General features: G+C 46.7%; 1 protein-coding gene across 4 annotated transcripts in view; it reads right to left on the bottom strand.

Moving 5' to 3' along the window:
- Positions 1-19,895, bottom strand: part of spock1 (SPARC (osteonectin), cwcv and kazal like domains proteoglycan 1) — a 228,580-nt gene that overhangs the window by 10,896 nt on the left and 197,789 nt on the right. For all 4 annotated transcript variants that reach the window (XM_064325886.1, XM_064325888.1, XM_064325887.1 and 1 more), the window contains 2 exons: positions 2,873-2,992; positions 260-481 (listed from right to left, as the gene is read on the bottom strand). In XM_064325886.1, coding sequence (XP_064181956.1) covers positions 260-481; positions 2,873-2,992 — 342 coding nt within the window. The remainder of the gene's footprint in view (positions 1-259; positions 482-2,872; positions 2,993-19,895) is intronic.

The raw sequence follows: 19,895 nt of genomic DNA, 5'->3' as shown, positions 1-19,895 counted from the left end.
TTACAAATCAAAGCCTCTAAGAGAGAGAGGGAGAGAAAGCGAGAGCTGACCGCATTCAGTCATCCAGGAAGATGAGCATGTTTCACAAAGAAAGCCTTCAGCTGGGAAACCATGGACTGGAAAACATCCTACACTAATGAAACTCTGGGGGCTGACACATCTCCCTCCTTCCTCCTCTCCCACCCTCCCTCTGTCATTTGCCAGCTGTTTTTCTCTCCCTAGTAACGTGATTAGGTTGGGGGGGGGTGTTCCTCCTTACCATCGGGTTTCTGGAAGCAGTAGCACCACTCGTTGTTTGACAGCTTTCCGTCCTTGTAGGAGTCGCAGGAGTTGAAGAGCGGCTTCATGCACAGCTCGTACTTGTCCAGGTAGATGGCGCTCAGCTCGGTGTGGTCCAGCAAGAGGTCGTAGTTCATGTCCAGCTTGTTGAACATCCAGCCCAGCGAATCCTTGCAGATGGGCAGGAGGCTGGTGTCAAAGCCTGCCAAGAAAGGAGACGAGGTCACAGTTCAGAGGTCAGAGGAGGGCAGAGGTCAAGTACTGGGACGACTGCCTACTCTGTCTCAGACATCCCCGGCTCTGAAGCTCAATTTTCACAGTAGAACACAATCAAAATCATCTCTTCCCTGTGTTAACAGTATTTCATTTCTGCACTGGAGAACTATTGCCCAGAAGGCAATCTTGGCTCACCAGGCTTTGGTTTGGCCTCCAAAATGGGTGTTAATTAAAAAAATTAATTAAAATCTTTTAAAGCGATGAATAAGTTGACGAAGTGTAATATTTTGGCTGACTCAATATTTTGGCCAAGATTATGTATGGCTTAATAACAACAACATTGTATTAAGTTGTATTAAATCCATGCAATATATTTAAGTTAAAAACTAAAACTTCTTATAGCATACAGCTGAAAAAATAACAAACACTACTACAGAGAAGGGGTGGCAGTTTACGGTTTTGTTTTGGTTTTTTTTTTTCTACAGATTTCTGTCCGGTCTCTCATGCCCAGCACCATGTAAATAAACGTAATGCCCCTGCTCCATCTCCAGGTCTGGGTCAGCTCGTGTTGCTTCTTTGTCCTTTAAAAACGTAGATTGAACCAATTACCACATGTCTCTGTGCGTTTGGGAGTGACATTTAGGTGGTGGTGGTGGTGGAACAAGTTACGTGAAACAGCCATTTCCTATAAAGCTGTCCACCTGCTATTACACATTGGCTGTGCTTTGAAAGTGCAATGCTCTCTCCATTACAGAGTGTCATTTTAAAACAAAGAAGCCTGGAAACACACCATTGACTTTCGCTGAAAGAACACGAGCATGTACACTCACACACACACACAGGCACACACATGCCCACATGCACACACACACACGCACGCACACGCGCGTGCACTCACGCGTGCGCACACGCACAACCGCACACGCACGAGCACGCATAAATGCAGTCGCACATTTGCATGTGCACACACTGCCCACACATTTCCCTTAGATTTACGATATCATATAGCTTCCTGAACTTTCCCTCTACTGAGTGTAATAGAGTCGGGAAGGGGTGGGGGGGGGGGGGGTGCGTGGTTTATAGGCAGCTATGAATATTTCGGGCAGATAAGACCAAGGTGCTGGACGTGTGTCAGCTTGATGGATGTGTGGATTCCATCTCCCCCCAAAGACCCTGAAACGGTCCAGCAGACGGAAGAATCCGGATCTCAGCCACCGACCGTCATCATGTGCACAAGACGGACGGCTGAGCTTGCCTCCAGGGTTTTATTCATCCCATTTGAACAATTTATAGCATTTAAAAGTTATCGCAAACCCACTAAGGTACCACAGTGAATTCGTAATCCTGCCTGCCATGCCGGTATCCCAAATATCTACCGATTAATACCATACTCTGTATAACCACACCTCAGATATATAGTAAACTCATATCTTGAAGGTGTACTGAGCTAATTTTTCATATCTACTGAACTCATATCTCAGACACCCACTAAGCTCTCCAATTTCTCAAAGATTAAATTTTTACAACTCGACACACTACCAACCCCTCTACCACCCACATATCCACATCAGTCAGCTACCTTATACTGTATGTACAGATGCATGAACTGAGGAATAATATTAATATCATTGCGAAGGAGCTATAAAGAGCTTGGTGAATTTTACAGCACTGCTGTGAGCTTAGATGTAGTGGTAATGGATTTAACATAATTGATTTCATTTAGGTGCAGAACATGAGGGGGATTTCGCATTATCTTTACACAGCGAACCAAAAGTCACAGGCAATAACAGATTTTTAAAAAAATCTTATCGTTTTAGGTTGCATGCATGTCTACTTCCTGAGTCAATAATAATTTGGGGAGAGGCAGACACAAAAAACCCTGTTCTGTATAAATTATAGATGCCTTTCTGTGTAGCAAATATGGCGGATTTAAAAGCAATTTCCTGGGGTCAGGTGTTTTGTTGCATGTATTATCATTGCTCTGGTAAAGTGTAGAGGCCAAATAAAATTTAATGCCATTGTTCTATAATGGGTAAGGAGCTGGTCTTTGCAACCTAAAGGTCACAGGTTCAGTTCCCAGGAAGGACACCTCCGTTGTACCCTTGAGCAAGGTAATTAACCTGCATTGCTTCAGTATATATCCAGCTATAAATGGATGCAGTGTAAATGCTATGTAAAAACAGCTGAGTAAGTCGCTCTGGGTAAGAGCATCTGCTAAATGCCTGTAATGTAATGTAATGTAAAGTGTAGTGAGTGGGGCAAATTCAGCATAATTACTGTGGCTTTGGTGTAAACTGCCTGCCGTTTATCAGAGTCATTACTGCTGACTGCTCTGATCTGGGTAACTGCATTGGAGGGGCGTGGCGGGACGACTCACGGCCTTGGACTGCGTCTGACGTGGCGGTGGACTTCAGGTCCCTGTTGGCGTCCTGGTGCAGAACGCCAAACCAGTCCTTCAGCCGGGAGGCCAAGCTTCTGAGATCCTGGTCACTGCAAGCTGGAGAGACACAAGGAGGGAAATCGGGAAAGGGTGTTAGGAATGACCGCGTTCTGCAAGCTCAGCGAATTCATGGCCGATTACCTTCGCCTCTGCGGTATTCGTTCTGTCAGTTTTAATCAGTTAGAGTGAAATAAATCAATACAGGTGTTCTCTTCTGACAGACCCCCTTTCTGGAAGGCTATAGTGACTGAGCGGTATGTGATTCTGAAGTGTTAGGTTTTGTTGTGGGTCTACAGGCGTGTTCATCAACGTGACTACACAAAAGCCGACGTGGATGCTTCTGCCCTGAGGAGAAAGAGAGATTTCTCTTCTTTCCTCCCTCCATCGCTCCCTAGCCCTCTCACCAACACTGAACCACTGAACCATCCCTAACTTCCTCCTCCAAGTTCCACCTCTCTCCCTGGCCACTGTCCACAGCTGGTGATGCCTGACCACAGGTTGCAGGGCACTGAGCAGTGTATATAAGGGGAAGAGGGAGCTCTGCCTGCCTCAAACGGCAGGAGGTTTTGTAGGCACACGTCCAAATGCAAAAACCGATCCAATTTTCCGGAAGCAAAGAATCTTCCAGGGAATTACAGTGCAGGTCTGCCTGATTTGACCCCAGGTGAAACACACTCGCAATATGAATGGGATTCAAATGATCCTGCAGCTCGAAGTGCGCATACAATACAGCCAAGAGAAATGTGATTTAGCTTAGCATCTGTGCAGGAAAAAAAAAAACATTAATTTTCCTGTTATTCAAATCTGAGGCTGAAGCAGCTGACCACTCTGGGTTTTGGTCAAGTCGCAATTGAGAACACAGTGCACACACAAGGGAAACAAACAATCTCAGTTCTTTCTTTCTGATAATATGGCGGATCATTTTCTCCCCAGAGCAACAGAACTCGAGATTTGCTGCTGAGAACGAGAAGGGGAAAGTGCACTCTATAAGCATCTGTCCAGCTCCTCTCCAAAAAGGAGGAAAATAAAACATGCAATTACCGCTCCACGAAGAACCGCGACGGCGGCAAAACAAATCTCCGCTCTGAATTGACCACGGCAGATAATAAAAACAGCACTTAGTGTGCTTCGGCAATATCGCCAGAAAGAAGCTCAAGTGAAAGTGTTGATTGTGCTGAGGAGAGCATCCGGCGATAAAAGCTTCATTCGGGGAAAGAAAAGCCAGCGCTCGCCAGACTCGTCTCCCCCCTCCGGCTGCGACGCCCCGTCCCCGCGTCCGCGGAACGTTCCGGCACCGAAGACCTTCCGGCGCACGGCGCGACTCGCTCGAGAACGTCGCCGACTGAAAAGAACCCGCGTATCTGTTCATCGCCCGCCGTGCCAACGGTTCCCCCCCCCCCCGAAAAACGGGAGATTTGCCTCCGTCGAGCGCTGCGTTTTTATCTGAAATTGAACTGTCCGCCTCGAGAGATGCACTTTACGTGCGCTATATGAACAGAACCGAGTGAGCGAGGTTAAAATAAAACACACAACAACAAAAAAACCCAAACAATTTAAATTCACATCAGTTCCATCCATAAGTGGGCCGGTACCCAGCGGTACACAGTTCCAGAACCTTCCATGTTTTGCCCTCTGTAGTACCGTGACTTCTTCTTGCATATTGTCACTTATTACAAGCTCCTGATACTCTTTTCTGCCCCCGTCCAATCACATTCTCTCCCCAGCGAAAGACCGTTGTGGTCAGTGGTAGCACCAGGGCTTGAAGTTGGCTGGAATGAACCGGCACACCACACCAGGAAGTCTACATTTTGTTCAGAGTACCGCTACTTCTTTTTTTTTCCCGCTCAAAGTACAGCTCCATGCATCCCTGCGTTGGGGAAGACTGCGAGGGGGGGGAGCTTGAAGGATTATGCAAATGTGATTTCCCCTGTCAGCATGAAAGACATTAAATATAATGGTATCCTTCTATAATGCAACCTGAGGCAGACAGGGAAATAGCAGGTGGCTAATTAAGCGGTGAAGAAACCCATCCGTGGACAGTGTGTGAGTGAGATAAAAAGAAAAAAACAGGCACATGCTAAACACAGCAGGGACCGACAACAGACAACAATGTTCAATGCTGTCTGTCCATCACTGGGAGAGCCCTCCACTGGCATCTTTCTCTATATCGCGACACAAGGTACAGTAAGTGTGACCAAAAACAGATGGTGCTCTACTATTGATGGGGAAACATTTGTGTTGTCACGGTGTTAAATTAACTCCAACAGTATTCATATGAGCTTATATACGGCTCTCTGAATGCATGTCCCATGTGCATTATTCTCTAATGTAGCTGGCTTCTGATTGCCAGAACATCGCATACGGGCACTTTGGTTCTTGCTGGAATTCAACGTGAGAGTCACTAATGGGTCGACATTATCTGCACTGACAAACAGAAGTTCATTAGCAGGTTTTTTTCTTTCCCTCAGCGCTCCATAGAAAACACACTATCATGACATCTTTATGTCACCTGCCACAAATTATCTCACCTTCCTGGATGCTTTTTACCTGTTTTCAATCATATATATTTACTCATTTATATATTTAAAAAGATTGCATGTAGGTGAGTGCATGTGTATATGTGTGCATTTGTATGTGTGTATGTGTGTGTGTGTACATATGTATGTATGTATGTATGTATGCATGTACTATATGTGTGTCAGTGTAAGAGTGCTGTGTTTGCAGGAGTGTGTGTGTGTGTGTGCGTGTGTGCGTGTTTGTGTGTGTCTGTATGTGTGTGCATGCATGTTTGTGTGTGTATGTGTGTGTGTGTGTCTGCATGCGTGTTTGCGTGTGTTTGTGTGTGTGTGTATGTATTTATCTGTGTATGTATGCAAGTACTATATGTGTGTCATTGTAAGACTGCTGTGTTTGTAGGAGCGTGTGCGAGCAGAAGGATAATGTGGGGTATGGGACACATCTGCTCTCCTCTCAATGCCATAGCAGTAATGGCTTTCTGACCTCAGTAAAATTGGGGTGTGAATCCCAGGATGTGAACTCCGGTTTACCGAGATGAAAATGTCACTGCTGGCCTCTTCTGTTTATGCATTCAGGTCATGCACCCGCTGCTCACGGCCAGTGGCACTGACTTAAACTCCAGTTAGACTTTTCCTGCCTGAAATCTCAGCGTGATTTACCCCATTCTGCGACCATCCAGGCCGTGCACCTGCAGGGCGTGGAGTCAGACAGAGTAGAGAGTGTGGGGCGGGGGGGGGGGGGGGCGGGGGCGGGAGTACGCTGCTGCTTACAATGCTACTGGAATGTTTTGTCAATATTATAACATTGTTGCCATTGCAGCGACATTGTGAGAATGTGTTGTGTTAGCTGGGTTGTTATTAGTCACTGTGAAAATATGAGCTGCAGATTTAATTAATTAAGTAATTAATTAATTAATTTTCTTTGCTTGAAAGCTTGTTTTCTCTGTAATGTACATACAACTTTTGTTCCCATCTCCACTGAATGAAACACTCTACTTATCTGGGGCTCTGAAATTTCCCACAATATCACTAACTCAACAAGTCAATGCATGGAAACCAAAATATTACCCTGGTACCCTGAGCAAAATTGAACAGTTCTGGGGCCTGTATCACGAAGCACGGAACAGCTCTTTTTACTTTAGTGCATGTTCCAAATTAGGGAGGGTTCCGGGTTTTACTCAGTGCAGCTATCCAGCTACTAACTGCACTGACGAAGGGGCAGTCAGTAGCTGGATATCCAGCTTTGGGAAAAAGGCCCCAGGTCTGTTCTGCATCTGCTGTGTCAATCTAAGGGAAAGACAAGAGACCAGGGCCAGAGATATAACCATAACTGCTATTCAAAGCACACAGATGGAAGTGCATGTTAAAAAGCAGATTGCTGGGGGCTGTGGGGTGACCGATCCTGCCAGGACGCTGTTCCCCTGTGTGGATGCGGCCCGTGATCTGGTCCCGAATCCGGACGGTGCCAGCATCGGCTGCGACCCGCCAGGCCCACAGGAGGATGCATAATTTGGGGGTAGTGTTGCCCAGAGAGGGAGGGATTCGGTTGGATGTAATAACTGTAATTTTATTGCTCAACAGCTCCCCCAGCTGGTCCATTAGGCACTTGCTGCAAATAAACGCTATTCCTCTGAGTCATATCTGTGCAAGCTCAGCTTGTGGACTGCGGTGCGAAAAGAAGCAGCGGCTTGACACTATGTTTTTTGGAGGAGAGCATATCTTTCCCCAAACTGTGCTCTCCCCAAACTGATAGTGGGGTTTGCAGTAATGAGCCTGGCCGGCAAATACAACTGCACCATCCAAATTGGGAGCAAAAAGGGGAAAATCACTAAAACAGCAGACATTACATTACATTACATTTATTTGGCAGATGCTTTTATCCAAAGCGATGTACAAAAAGTGCATTTCATGGTCATAGACAACTGCTAAACACAGGCTCAGTAAGGTACAATACAGACAGCACAACACACTGTATGTACAGTGCTCAAGTGTGTAACACGGGTCCTAACACACATCAACTGCATTACAGGATGAGCAGGTTGAAGGTTGTGCAGTCCACATTAAATATGAAAGGTCAGGGAACGTCAAAAAAAAAAACCTGGATTAAAACATGTATACTGCTTCATAATTTAAAATGAAAATCTCTGAATATTTCTGAAGACGCTGTACACTCTCTGAGGTACTCATGCTACTCGAATTCTCTCTCTCTCTCTCTCTCCCTACCTCTCCGTCTCTCTCCCTTTCACCCTCCCTGTCTTTCTCTCTCTCCTTCCTTACCTCTCCCCTGCCCTGAGGCTGTTCCAGACCCCGACCAATTTGCTGCCGTCTGCAGCCGGTTCTGAAAATGATTCTGATTCCGAGCCAACACAGACCCCTCTTATCTGAAAGACGTCTGTTCCCTGCTCTGTCTGCGGCACCCAACCCAGCAGAGGTTCTGAACGCATCCAAGCTGATGAGTTCATCCAAGCACAACTTCTGGATTTCACAGAAGTGCACAGATGTAAGAGAGCTGAAGGATAAAAAACCGTAGAAAAAAAACTAAAACATTTCTCATTGATACCAAATAGAGACAGACTCGGCGAATGTATCCCTTTTCTAAATTGGAACAGGCACAATTTCTTCATGATTTTTGGTCCGACTACTTTGGACATCTTGATAAATAAATGTTTCCCTCTGCCCTCTGCATCTGCATTCCCTCTTTCAAAAGGAGAGTGGCTCAGACGTCTGTCTCCATCTAAAAGCAGTTCAGGTGTTTTTGTGCTTTTTAGAAAAAATCAAAGGTTTGCAAAAATCAAAGGTTCCTCCTTCCTGCTTCGTCAAGAAATATCTTGCAGAGGATTTTATTTGTATGTGTGTATGTGTGTGTGTATGTGAATGTGTGTGTGTGTGCATGTGTGTGTATGTTTGCGCATGTGAGTGAGTGTGTGTGTGTGTGTGTGTGTGTGTGCATGTGTGTGTGTGTGTGTGTGTGTGTATTGAAGGCACAGATGAGCTCCACCTTCTTCATGTTGTATCCAGCAGGGTTATTCTCAACATTCGCATTCTTCAGTATCTCTTATTTCCTTTGCAAATGTCCCCACACATAAAATTACACTCAGTAGGACTAGAATAATCACATTGCCACAGCTCTGAAGTAACAATAGCATACGAAGGAAAGCTACTGTTTCTCCAAATCCAAGATCCCAGTAACAATGCCAGCAAAATTCCAGCATCAAATCCATTACATTCTGGTACACAGGCCAGAACTGTCCTCTCATCATGCAAAGTGTGGAGGAGGAAACTGTTGTCATGTTAAAACATCAGTCTCATTCACTCCGGCGACAACCTGGCTACAACACAAGTGGGGAAACTCCTAAATAATGCAATGCGTTCAGGAAAACAGTAAGCTCAGGACTCACGGTCCGAATACTGACTAAAGAAAAAAATCTACCTCTACCCCTCTGTTTTTCAAAATCCAATGAGCACCACGATAGTCCAAAAAATGGTGGATCAGTAAACTGCCAAAACAGACAAAATGGCTCCATCAACAAATGAGGTTAACTATTCAAAGGACTGCTAGATTGCTGTCCCTGAAAATGTCCTTGTTTGCACTTTAAATAATTCATAATTCCAATCACTTGCGCCTGTGTGTGTGTGTGTAAGTGTGTGTGCGTATGGGAGTGTGAGTGTGTGTGTGTGTGCGCGTGCACGTTTGTGTGTGCTCATGCATTTGTCTTTCAAAGTGCTTGCTCGATTTAACAGAAATCACCAGAACAGCTCTGCCTTCGCTGCACAGCAGAGCGATACGTTTTTAATCAAGGCTAAGAATGTTTGCAGCTTGTTTCATCATTGTGTTAATTTCATAAAGATATGAAGCGCGGGTTTGTTCAATTAATTACAGCTGCACAGGCAGGTGGAGGACTAATAATTGCACATCAATTGCAGACTGCCTTTCAATTAATGTTCCTCTGGTTGCCTTCCTTCCCTTAACAATTCTGAAAGGCCCCTGGAGGTTTTACATATGGTACTTTTTGCGTGCGTTTTCAGGTTTGTCTCGCCGCACGCCGCCGGAGCGATCCACGCGCGATCCTGCGGCTGATTGGGCGGGTTTCGATTAAGTGTGACACCGCTCGGCGTCTGGCTGAGCTCCCCGCGGCGCGTGAGGGCAGAGAGCGAGCGAGCGAGCCAGGCCATTAGAGAGAGAGAGAGAGAGAGGACAGCTTCCCTCCTACGGGCCTGAGATTAAAACCGCTCCTCTCTCTGTGACGGTGATGAAAAGCCTGACAGTTTATCCAGGCGGCGGGGCTGAGTGACAGGTGGATGAAAGACGGCAGAAAACAGACAATCCCACCCCTCCCCCCCCCCGCCTTTAACAGCCACCTCCCCTCCCGCCCCCAACTCTTTCCCAGCATGCCTTGCCTGGTCTGAGGGCAGGACAAAGAGCAGAGATGTCCCGATTCACCCTGCATGTTAAGAAGCCTTTCATAAATCCTCTTAAAAAAAATAAAATAATGCCCCACCCGTCTCTTGTGCATTCGCATGGCCAGTGCGCCATCAAACATGCCTGTCTGCCATCCATCCATCCATCCATCCGCGGTGTGGCGGGAATTAAAGCTAGCGGTGTCGGGAGTGGCCTTACTCTAGGCACGCAGTCGGAAAAGGCAGGCCTGTCTGCTGCTCAGGCAGCTGCGCAGAGAGCAGTCGCTGGCCTCACCTCCGCGCGAGTCTGCTTTAACGAGGCACGGGGGGGAGGGGGCGAAGGATGTAAGGCACAAACAAAACAGAGCCTGGAATGAGCCTGGCAGGGGGACCATCAAACATCCACAAATCTTCACTTGTTTATCAAATCTTGTCTAACCCTCGACAGAGTGACAAAAAAAAAGCAGTCAATCTGAAGTCAGCTCTACATTCCGTTGTCACCGATAGCAACCATGTGGCTTGTTGGTGGAGTTAGGGTTTCCGCCCACCACCTGCGCTGTGACTGCATGGATCCATAACCTCACTTATCTCAGAGCAGACAAGATGGAGGCTTGAGCAGCATCTCCTGGGAATGATAAAATTTCTGGGTGAAGGACACCTGCCTGACTCCTGAGGGTGCAGCAATCAGTCAGAACACCTGGAGGTGATCCAAGTGCTCTGCTGGAAGGAACATATTACCGGGTTTCGGGGAGCAAGGCTGGCATTCGCCAATCCACAAATGTACTCTACTCTACTCTACAGCTGCTCTCTCGCTCTCTCTTCTGTAACATATGCCAAACAGTCCAAAACGTGAGTTTGTCTTCATCAAGCCTTCATTTTCAGATCAGCAGTAGAAGAAGGCACAGTATTAGCGCTTCAAGTTCAGGCAAGACATTTTCAAATCCAGGGCAAGACACTTTCACATGCAGCACCTTGTGTCCAGGCGTTCTGCTGGCCAAAAGCTCTCCTCTGGACTCCCAACTCCAAATCCAGCCAAAAAACCCACCGGTTACAACATCCTCCTTCACTCCACTGCTCCACCGAACTCCATGAAAAACCACAGCGTGATGGATGGCTAAAGTGCCTCACTGGCCAACGCTGCTCCATCATCCAATCAGGTTGATTATTTATGAGAACACCAATGCCAGACAGTTTCATTTTGTATCCCCCGTGCGGCTCCCGGGGGGTTTACTGTCGCGGAGCACGTCCGCCGTGACCTTGCCGTGAATCTGCCAGCGGTGCGAGGAACCGCGGGCTTACAGGGAAAACAATGAGCCGAGGCCCGCGTGCTTTAAATCACAGGTTGTGGTGCTGGAGAGCTTTCTTGTCTCCTCTTAGAAATAAAACACAGCGCTCTAATTTAAAGCGAAAAAAAAAAGAACAATGTTAAACAAAGAGTACTGCCGGAGGAAAGGTCAGAGAGCTGGAGTCACACTCAATCTCTTTCATCCAACGCTAACAGCACAGCACGTTCTCAAGCAGCAACCACAGCTTCAGAAAAAAGAAAACTCTGCATTGACTCTGCAACCAAGGCCATGGTAACCTTTGGAATGCTGTTCTGAAGACATTCAGGGCAGAGCGTAACAAAGGAGTTCAATTCGAGTGCAAATGGCTGCAATTTTGAGCTAGCAGCCTTTTTTTTTTGGCCTCCCCCGTTTCCCGCATTAATTGAACTGATCTTTCTTTCGCTCGAGAGTTTTACTGAAAGAGGAGCAGTCGGGCGAAATAGCCAGTGCTTGTTCGCCGAAGTACACCGGGACAAAGGTGAGTAACTTTAGTGACATCCTTTAAAGCATTTTACGGAGTTAGCCACAGCGTACACTCCCACAGGTTTATGGACACTGTCCTGTGGGGTGCCACAACCCTTAAGTACCTTAAATGCTTAACCTGCCAGGTCAGGTTCAGATTGCTTCCAATTCAACACCAATTTCCCTGCAAGCTCAGAAAAGAGGACAGTGAGAACAGGAGCTCTGCAGCGGCACACGGAGATTGAGAAAGAGAGGGAGGAGACCGTGGTCTGGACCTGACCTACCTCATCATAGACACGGGCAGAACACAGGCAACCAGCTCTGACTGGACTGAACCAGGCCAGGAGGGAAAAAGTGGCTGTTCCACTCTATTCCCCTCTCTCTCTCTCTCTCTTGCTCTCTCTCTCTCTAACTTTGGTCTAATTCTATCTCCCTCACTTGCTCACTCTCTACTTCTATGTCTTTTTTCTTGCACGCTCTCTCTACCTCTCTCTCTATTTCTATTTCTCTCTCTCTTGCCATCTCTCTCGCTCCCAAACACAGAGACGTTAAAACAACAATCTGATGAAGTCTTTTCTCGGTTCAGCTGAAGTATTGGAGAGAGCGAGTGCTGGCCTTAGAGCGATGCTAACTCAGTGTTAGCGGCGCGATAACGTCACCGTTTCAGGTCAGGTGTCCGGGGAATGGTCGCCCCGCGAAACCGTCAGAGACAAGCCAGTGCTCGCTGATCTGTACGCAGGACATTTCTGACAGACCTGGGCTCTTCACAGGTTACAAGTGAGCAGCAAAAAAAAATTACAAAAAATAAGCCAGAGCTATTAGAAGGCTTCAAAGCTTCAGGTAAAAGCAGCGCAAGCAACACACGTGAGTCTTTCAAGCCAAAAATGAATCTGGACTCTCCATAATCTGCTGATTAATAATGCACACAGGTGCACAGAAAAATCTTCAGAGTAAAATCTACTCTGATACAGTAACCCTTAGCTCTAATAGAGTATATAATCCCACTATTGGATTCTGTTAAAAGTTTATTTAACACTGCTAGAGTCCACTGAACACTAGAGATGTTGCTGAATGAGATAAGAAGGAATATACTGTCTGCCCTATAACCTTATCCGTTTTTAATTTAACACAGGAGCATATCTCATGAGTCTTCTTCCGTTGACGCCATTACATTTTTCTTCTTAGGCATTTTTCTGGTATCTATAAAAGTGTGTTACAGTGCGAGAGAAGGAAAAAAAAAAAACTGCCTCAATGCTACAGGGTTTAGGAGCACAGCATAAAGAGGCAGCTTTCAAGTCCTGCTGCAAAAGCATGAATACTTGATGCGCTCTTTCGCAGATTTCTTCCTCAGCTCTCCGACGCTACGCAGGGGTTTGAGGAATTTCCACCGTCTTACGGGTTTGGCTCCGCGCCCCATGCCAGCGCTGGGGCTGGCGGGACCGGAGTCGGGGGCCAGCTACCCAGAATGCACTCTGAGATCAATGCGGAGCTCCGCAGACAGGGCTCTGGCTCAACGCGCTGCCCTGACTACGCCAGTCTTTTCTCAGAAAAAAGTTCCCAGGCTTTGTGCGTCTTTAATAAGGATGAGGCTGAATCGCTAATGCGCTTCTCCCTCCAGCTGTCCAGGAGAAAACTGATACAAAATGCATCTGTGAAATATCTCACAGATACTCACATGCTAGTACAAACACACACACACACACACACACACAGCATGCAGGTATAGAAGCATTAAAATATAACCAATGTTCTGTTGAGGAAACAAACGACAGCCGTCAACACAGAGACAGACCGTTTCTCTGAACACAATGGACGTAGCCCAACAGCATTCATTTCAACAAGATGGGGGAAAACATCTAAGACAGATATCCTCAGAAAGAAATACATATCTGTTTCTCTGAGAATATCTTTCCTCTTCTGAGCTATGCTATCTGCCTTGTACTTTGCCAGGGGCTTTCCTCACCTTACATCTTGCCACTCACCTGTCTGGCTCTCATCTCTACCTCCCATCCACTCACCTGTCTCCCTCTCTCATCTCTACCTCCCATCCACTCACCTCTCTCTCTCTCTCATCTCAATCTCCCATTCACTCATCTTAATTCCTCTCTTGTCTCCTTCCCTCAGATTCCTCCCTCATCCCTCCATTCAGTACCCTCCTACAGTTCTCTCTCCTCCTTCCCTCTAATCCTCTCATTTTCTTCTTCTCCCCTTACTTTTTATTGCTGCCTCCCACTCTTGTCTCAATCTCTCACTGTAACAGCCTATGAGACATTAACTTAGACATTATTCAAGCTGATTTTTATTTTAAGAATCTACTTTATTCAAACATTACTTTAGCCAGACACTACCGCACCCAAACATTACCACCGACAAAAACTTTAAACATTTCCTCAATTACACTCAACCTCAGACAACAATGACATCAGACAGACACTACCTCGTAAAAACTTTATCACAAACTGACACGATTCATTCAGGCATCACAATAAACAGGAAGTACCTCATTACTTCAAACAGAGATTGCCTGAGAGAAAAAAAACCGAATTGCCTCTAACAAGCATTGCATTACCTCAGAAAGAGCCACCTTATCCAAACATTACTTCAAAAAATGCGTCACCTTCGACAGACACTACCACATAAAACACAAATGATCACAGACTTTACAACAGGGAAGCATTACTTCAAACAGATATTACCCCTGGGAGACTTTACCAGTCAGACAGACAATTACGCCTATCAACAAACCTTATTAAACTTCATTCTTTGTGTGTCTGTCTATGTGTTTTTTTAACAGCAATCTACACCCTTACAAATTTCCACAGACAAAGTGTGAACATGGAGACCAAGTAAAAGCACAAAAAAATAATAATTCAATCATTGTGGAAAGGTCATTTAGAAGACCTGTCACCAATAATTTCATACTAAGCCTCTGGACTTAAATGATTGATGCAAAACCAAATTGTTGAAAATTGTAAGAATGCTTTTGGTTTTTTTATTATTCTTTTCCAAGTGTTATTCTTGACAGTTTTTTGGCCTGTAATGACCAATCCCCTGGTAGAATGTATGCATATATAACCCTCCTCTGCCATCCCCATGATCACTATTCTCCTGCTATACTTCTCATTTATGAGCAGTACAAGTGAATTAAAGAAGCCCGTACAGACTGGATGCCTTCGTCTGTTGTCTGAAAGGGGGAGAACACTGAGGTGTGCCCCGGTGCCTCCCCTGTATCCATCCGCGTTCATCCGCCTTCACGCGTGTGTCACGTGCATTCATCTGCAAGCACCTGTGTCTTTCTCTCCTCTATCACGCAGCAAGCAGAAGCCCTCGCACCCAGCCGAGTCCAATCTATACAGCTTCCAAACCGATGCTAGCCTGAAACGTTCTGCTGGCTAGTAATTGGGCGGCCATTTTGAGGATCACCATAGGACAATGCTGACTGCAGGTAATGAGTGCAGCCCAGCTCAGAAAAAACACAAAAATAACACAAATCTGAGAGATGATGAGAAGGAAAAATATTAGAAATCGAGAGCGAAAATAGCCTAGTTCCAATGAAAGTCAATGGTGGACATCGTATTCCTCTGGCCAAAGGACCTGATCCGAGCTCTACAAATGACCACACGGACTGACCAGGCAGCCTTAGGATGCTCTTAAGCACAGAAAAGGGACTGGCAGACATCTTGCCTTCTCCTGATAGTTTGCTTTGCGGTACAAATGTCGTGAGAATTATATGCCCAACACAACAATGAACTTGTACATTTCTTACAGTGTAAACCCACACGTGTATTTGATCTCAGAAAATAGTGTATATATAACATATCATTAAAAGTACATGTGACATACATGGACAAACTAAATATAATAACCTCACAATTAAAATACAGACTAGCCATAGTTATGGCCTCATTTATACTCATTCGTTATCATGTCGTCTGTTCTGAAAAATTTCAGTCTTGGACTTGCACCAGAACAACCGACAGACAACCTCTGATGTCTGTATTAAATTCGGTTCAAAGTACCACTTGAAGAAGCACACAGGTATTTGTAACGTCAATCACTTTGTGGCAAAGGCCCATGAACAGAAGAACTGTGTGAATATCAATGCGCATTAAATACTTAATAAAGGGCGAAAGAGATACTGGCAGTTACAATTTTGAATTCTTTCTGAGATTTCCTCATTAGGCGACTGCTGTCGAAGAGAAAAGTACAGCTGCAATATTCAATAATTGATTACCATTTTTTCTACTGCCATAGATTATCATGAAAAATAAAGGACAGTGGTTTGAAACATGTCAACGCAGGTTAATATTTGATTGGGAGAAGTCTGGTTTGGGAACAGCCCAGTGTGTCAAGGTGAAAGAGCGGTAGTTTTATTAAACATTCTGAAATACATTTCCTGTGTTTCATTTATGTATTTATTTATTTTTTTTATTTTTGCATGGAAGCAATTCAAGCGACAATGCGGCCCTGCCATACAAACGCTTCCTCTGGTTATAAAGGTTCGCATTATACTGTACATGAAACGCTCCCGCAGTGCGAATGACGTAAGTACACAATCTCCCAGCTGCGCACACACACACACACACACACACACACACACACACACACTCCCAAGGCGCTAACTTTTCAGCTGCGCACAACAGAACCCCCCCGCTGCGCATAAGAGCTCTGCACAGGAACTGCGTCTCTCTGTAGAAAGGCAGCGGCACAGAGATCACGCAGAAATGGGAGAGCGCTCCCCAGGCGCTCAGCTCTCAAACGACGAGGGCACCATTTTGCTCGGCCGTATGAAAATCTCTACTCCGGTTGTGTCGTTCTTCCACCTCTAATTACACTGTTTTCGGTGTGAATTATGAAAAGGGCTCAAATGCGCCTCTGTGTGGGTAGGAAATTGGGTCCCTCCCCCGTCCCATTTACCTCAGCCCGGCACTGTTCATTCAATCTTGCGAGAAAATTATCCCCTTCCTCCCTCATCAAGGCAACGGTGAGAGTGTTTCTCGTTGGACAGAACTTTAAATTCAGCTAAAACCGAGTGCAGTTTCGAAGGTCAAGGGCAAAAACATATAATTAGCATTCTCGTAAAGAAAGGATATATAAATGAACAGGAATAAAAAGTGACTGTGCAGAATTATTATTCAGCTAATCAAAAGACTTAAAACATCTTCACCATTAAAGGTGATATAAAATGCCAATGGCATTGTTAATTAACCTATTTGATTTCCCTGTAAGAAAGCAAGGAGAACTGGGTGGTAACATCCAACCCCCCCCCCCCCCCCCCCCCCCCCCCCCGTGCTCTCCTCTGTCACTTCGCCCTTTGGCTAAGCTAAAGGCCCTCCACACATCCCTGCTCAGCCAGGTGTGTCCACAGCAGCTGTAGCAGCAAATTGGAAAGCTGTGTGATTGGCTAATCTACAGCCCGCCTGGCATTTACTGGTGCCCGTTGGGGACGGGTTTTGAAATAAAAGATTCCATCTCGACACGGAGAGCCCCACTAGCCGAAGCTATTCGATTCGCGGAACCTGATGAAATAGCTCATTTCTCACGGCACCTCGGTGCCTCGCCCGAATCAGCCGGCTAATAAAAACGTATGAAAAGGCGGCTCTGCGAGCACCGCCCGCGCTCGCGTCTTAGCCTTCCTCTCTCTCTTCTCTCTCTCTCCTCTTCTCCCCTCTCCTCTCTCTCGTCTCGCTCGTCTTCGCTCTCTCTCCTCTCTTTCTCTCTCTCTCGCTCTCTCTCTCTCTCTCTCTCTCTCTCGCTCTCTCTCTCTCTCTCTCTCGCCGCCGCCGTCGTCTCCGAGCTCTCTCGGTGTTGCCTAGGAGCTCTCTCCAGGATGTCCTGGCGCTGTCTCAACAGCATCTCGCCGCTGTCTCAACACCGTCTCAATCCTCTAATGCATTAATGGGGGGACCCTGCAGATTCCACTGCGATAATTAATCACCCGGCTCTTAAGAGTTCCATTATCTCTGAGAGTAGAGACTAGACTGGAGAGCCCTCGGTCCTTCAGACAGCCCAGGGAAATGGGGGTGTTCTGACAGAGAAGCGCATCGCTCCGGTGTGATGTATGCTTCCTCTCCCAAGTACCCATTACACCCCTGCAATTTGTATAAAGCCACTGACAACTTTAACGAGGAATTTGAGGAGTTATTTATGCGCGGCGTGCCGTGATGATTACAGTGCAGGAGAGGCGAGAGCGCGGGAGCGCTAGCAGGAGTGCTAGCGAGAGCAGGAGCAGGTCTAGCGCAGCGGGTGCTAGCGCGAGCGGAGGAGCGGAGTTAGCAGCAGAGCGCTGCAGGAGTGCTAGAGGAGCAGAAGCGTAGCAGGAGTGCTAGCGAGCGAGGCTAGCGGAGTTAGCGAGCGGGGTAGCGAGAGCGGAGCGTAGCGGAGCTAGGGAGTGCGTAGCGGAGGGAGCGCTGAGGAGCGCTAGCGGCAGTGTAGCGGAGCGGAGCGCTAGCGAGGGGAGGCTAGCGGAGCGCTAGGTAGCGGAGCCTGCAAAGCGGGAGGCTAGCGGAGCGCTAGCGGGAGCGGGAGCGCTAGCGAGAACGGGAGTGCTAGCGGGAGCAGGAGCGCTAGCGAGGAGGCTAGCGGAGCGGAGCGCTAGCGACAGCGGGAGGCTAGCGGGAGCGGCAGTCTGCGCGGAAGGCGCGGAGTCCCTTGAACGGACGCCGTCTGAACCGCTGAGTCACGGTGCCTGACCCCGTTAATCCCGCCGGGTCGCGGGTCAGAGAACCCGTAAGAGCGGCCGCTACCCCTCAGAACACGACCTCAACAACACGCCACGAGCACGCGTGTCATTCTCTTAGTCCTGTTAAAAGGTGCCTCCTGTTTGGACCAGGAGCGTTCACGCCACTCCGCTCCCATTGGATGAAGCCTGCCCGCAAAAGCCAGCACTTATTGGGCAGCCGCCTCCCTCTGCTTCACACGGCATGGTGTGTGACAGTGATTGAATTGATCAGGGACTTTCTCTTCACATCCTTCAGCTGTGAGGTGATGTCCGTGCATGATGTCATATTATGACACAATCAATCATTTTACTTTTCTTTACAAAGATAGTAAACCAATACACATAAGTGCATTCCGCTGATCATATCATAAATCTATGGAGCGTTAACTTCTACAGCTGCAATGACATCAGCATTCTACCACATTTCTATCTAATTCTCTCAATTGTATTAATGTCTTTGTTAAATGTTTCCTGTTTATTTATCTGCCCAGACCTGGCCCTGTCCACAGTCTCTTAAATTAATGTTTAATATTCCATGCCCACTCGGCAGAATTAGGCCGACACTAGCCACCATTAGAGGTTGCCGGGCAGAAACCAATTGATATTTACAGCGGGGTATTAGAAATTGAAATATGAGGGCCTCAGTACAATGAATTCACTTACATCCTAATTCAGTTCAAGCAGGCGGGCTCTAATGCATCACAAAAATGATTACTGCAGGATCCCACACTGCTGCAACCGCTGCACAGCGCAGCAGAGAGAATTACTTTATCAGCACAAAGTGTAATAGACTACGGCGGCACAGCTGCACAGCAAAAAGGGAAACAGTGGAGCGGCCACAGGGAAAATTTCAACAGTCACAGCACCTAGCCGCACAGAAGAAAACAAGCAATCGATTCCAATTCCCATCCAAATGTGGGATGTCCAATGAGCTAATCGTAGCCTCATTCATGCGCTCATCTCCTATACCAATTCCGGAGTGAGAAGACATCTGTGGTTTTTTCCTTCGCAACACTTGGTGCAGCCAGCCTGATATTTTCACGCGGCAGACCACAGCTAGGCTTGTGTGGAGTTGAGTCGAGGGAAGACGTCTTTTATGCAGTTTTGGCAGGCAGTCCATACAGTAGGTGTCTGACCAACCAGTAGGGGTCGCTAGAGAGTAATGAAACATTGACCCCTAACTGACTGAACCCACCCTGGGCAATGCAATAGTCACTTACGCATTCAACCAACGAAGCTACCATTCAACATTTTTAAAATTTACATTAATGGAGAAATGGACTGTCTGGCCATGTTACCCAACGCAGGGGTCCCTAAAGGTGAGAGTGCACTAAGCACCCTTTTCAGACAGAGAAACACTGGCAGGGTGCTGAGAGGTGCTGGGAGTGAGCGCCCTTATAAAGCACTTTGAAGCACTGGAAAGAAGGGGCTGCATGTGGGTTTTGCAGCTTTGTATCCATGGCAACAAGTTAGCTGGGATAGAGCTACTTATTTTTGTTTACCTTAAATTATGAGCTTGATAAATCAAAAGCTTGCTA

This window comes from Anguilla rostrata, chromosome 3 (assembly GCF_018555375.3).
Source record: "Anguilla rostrata isolate EN2019 chromosome 3, ASM1855537v3, whole genome shotgun sequence".
Classification (NCBI taxonomy): Eukaryota; Metazoa; Chordata; class Actinopteri; order Anguilliformes; family Anguillidae; genus Anguilla; species Anguilla rostrata.
This window is presented reverse-complemented; position numbering and strand designations above follow the sequence as displayed.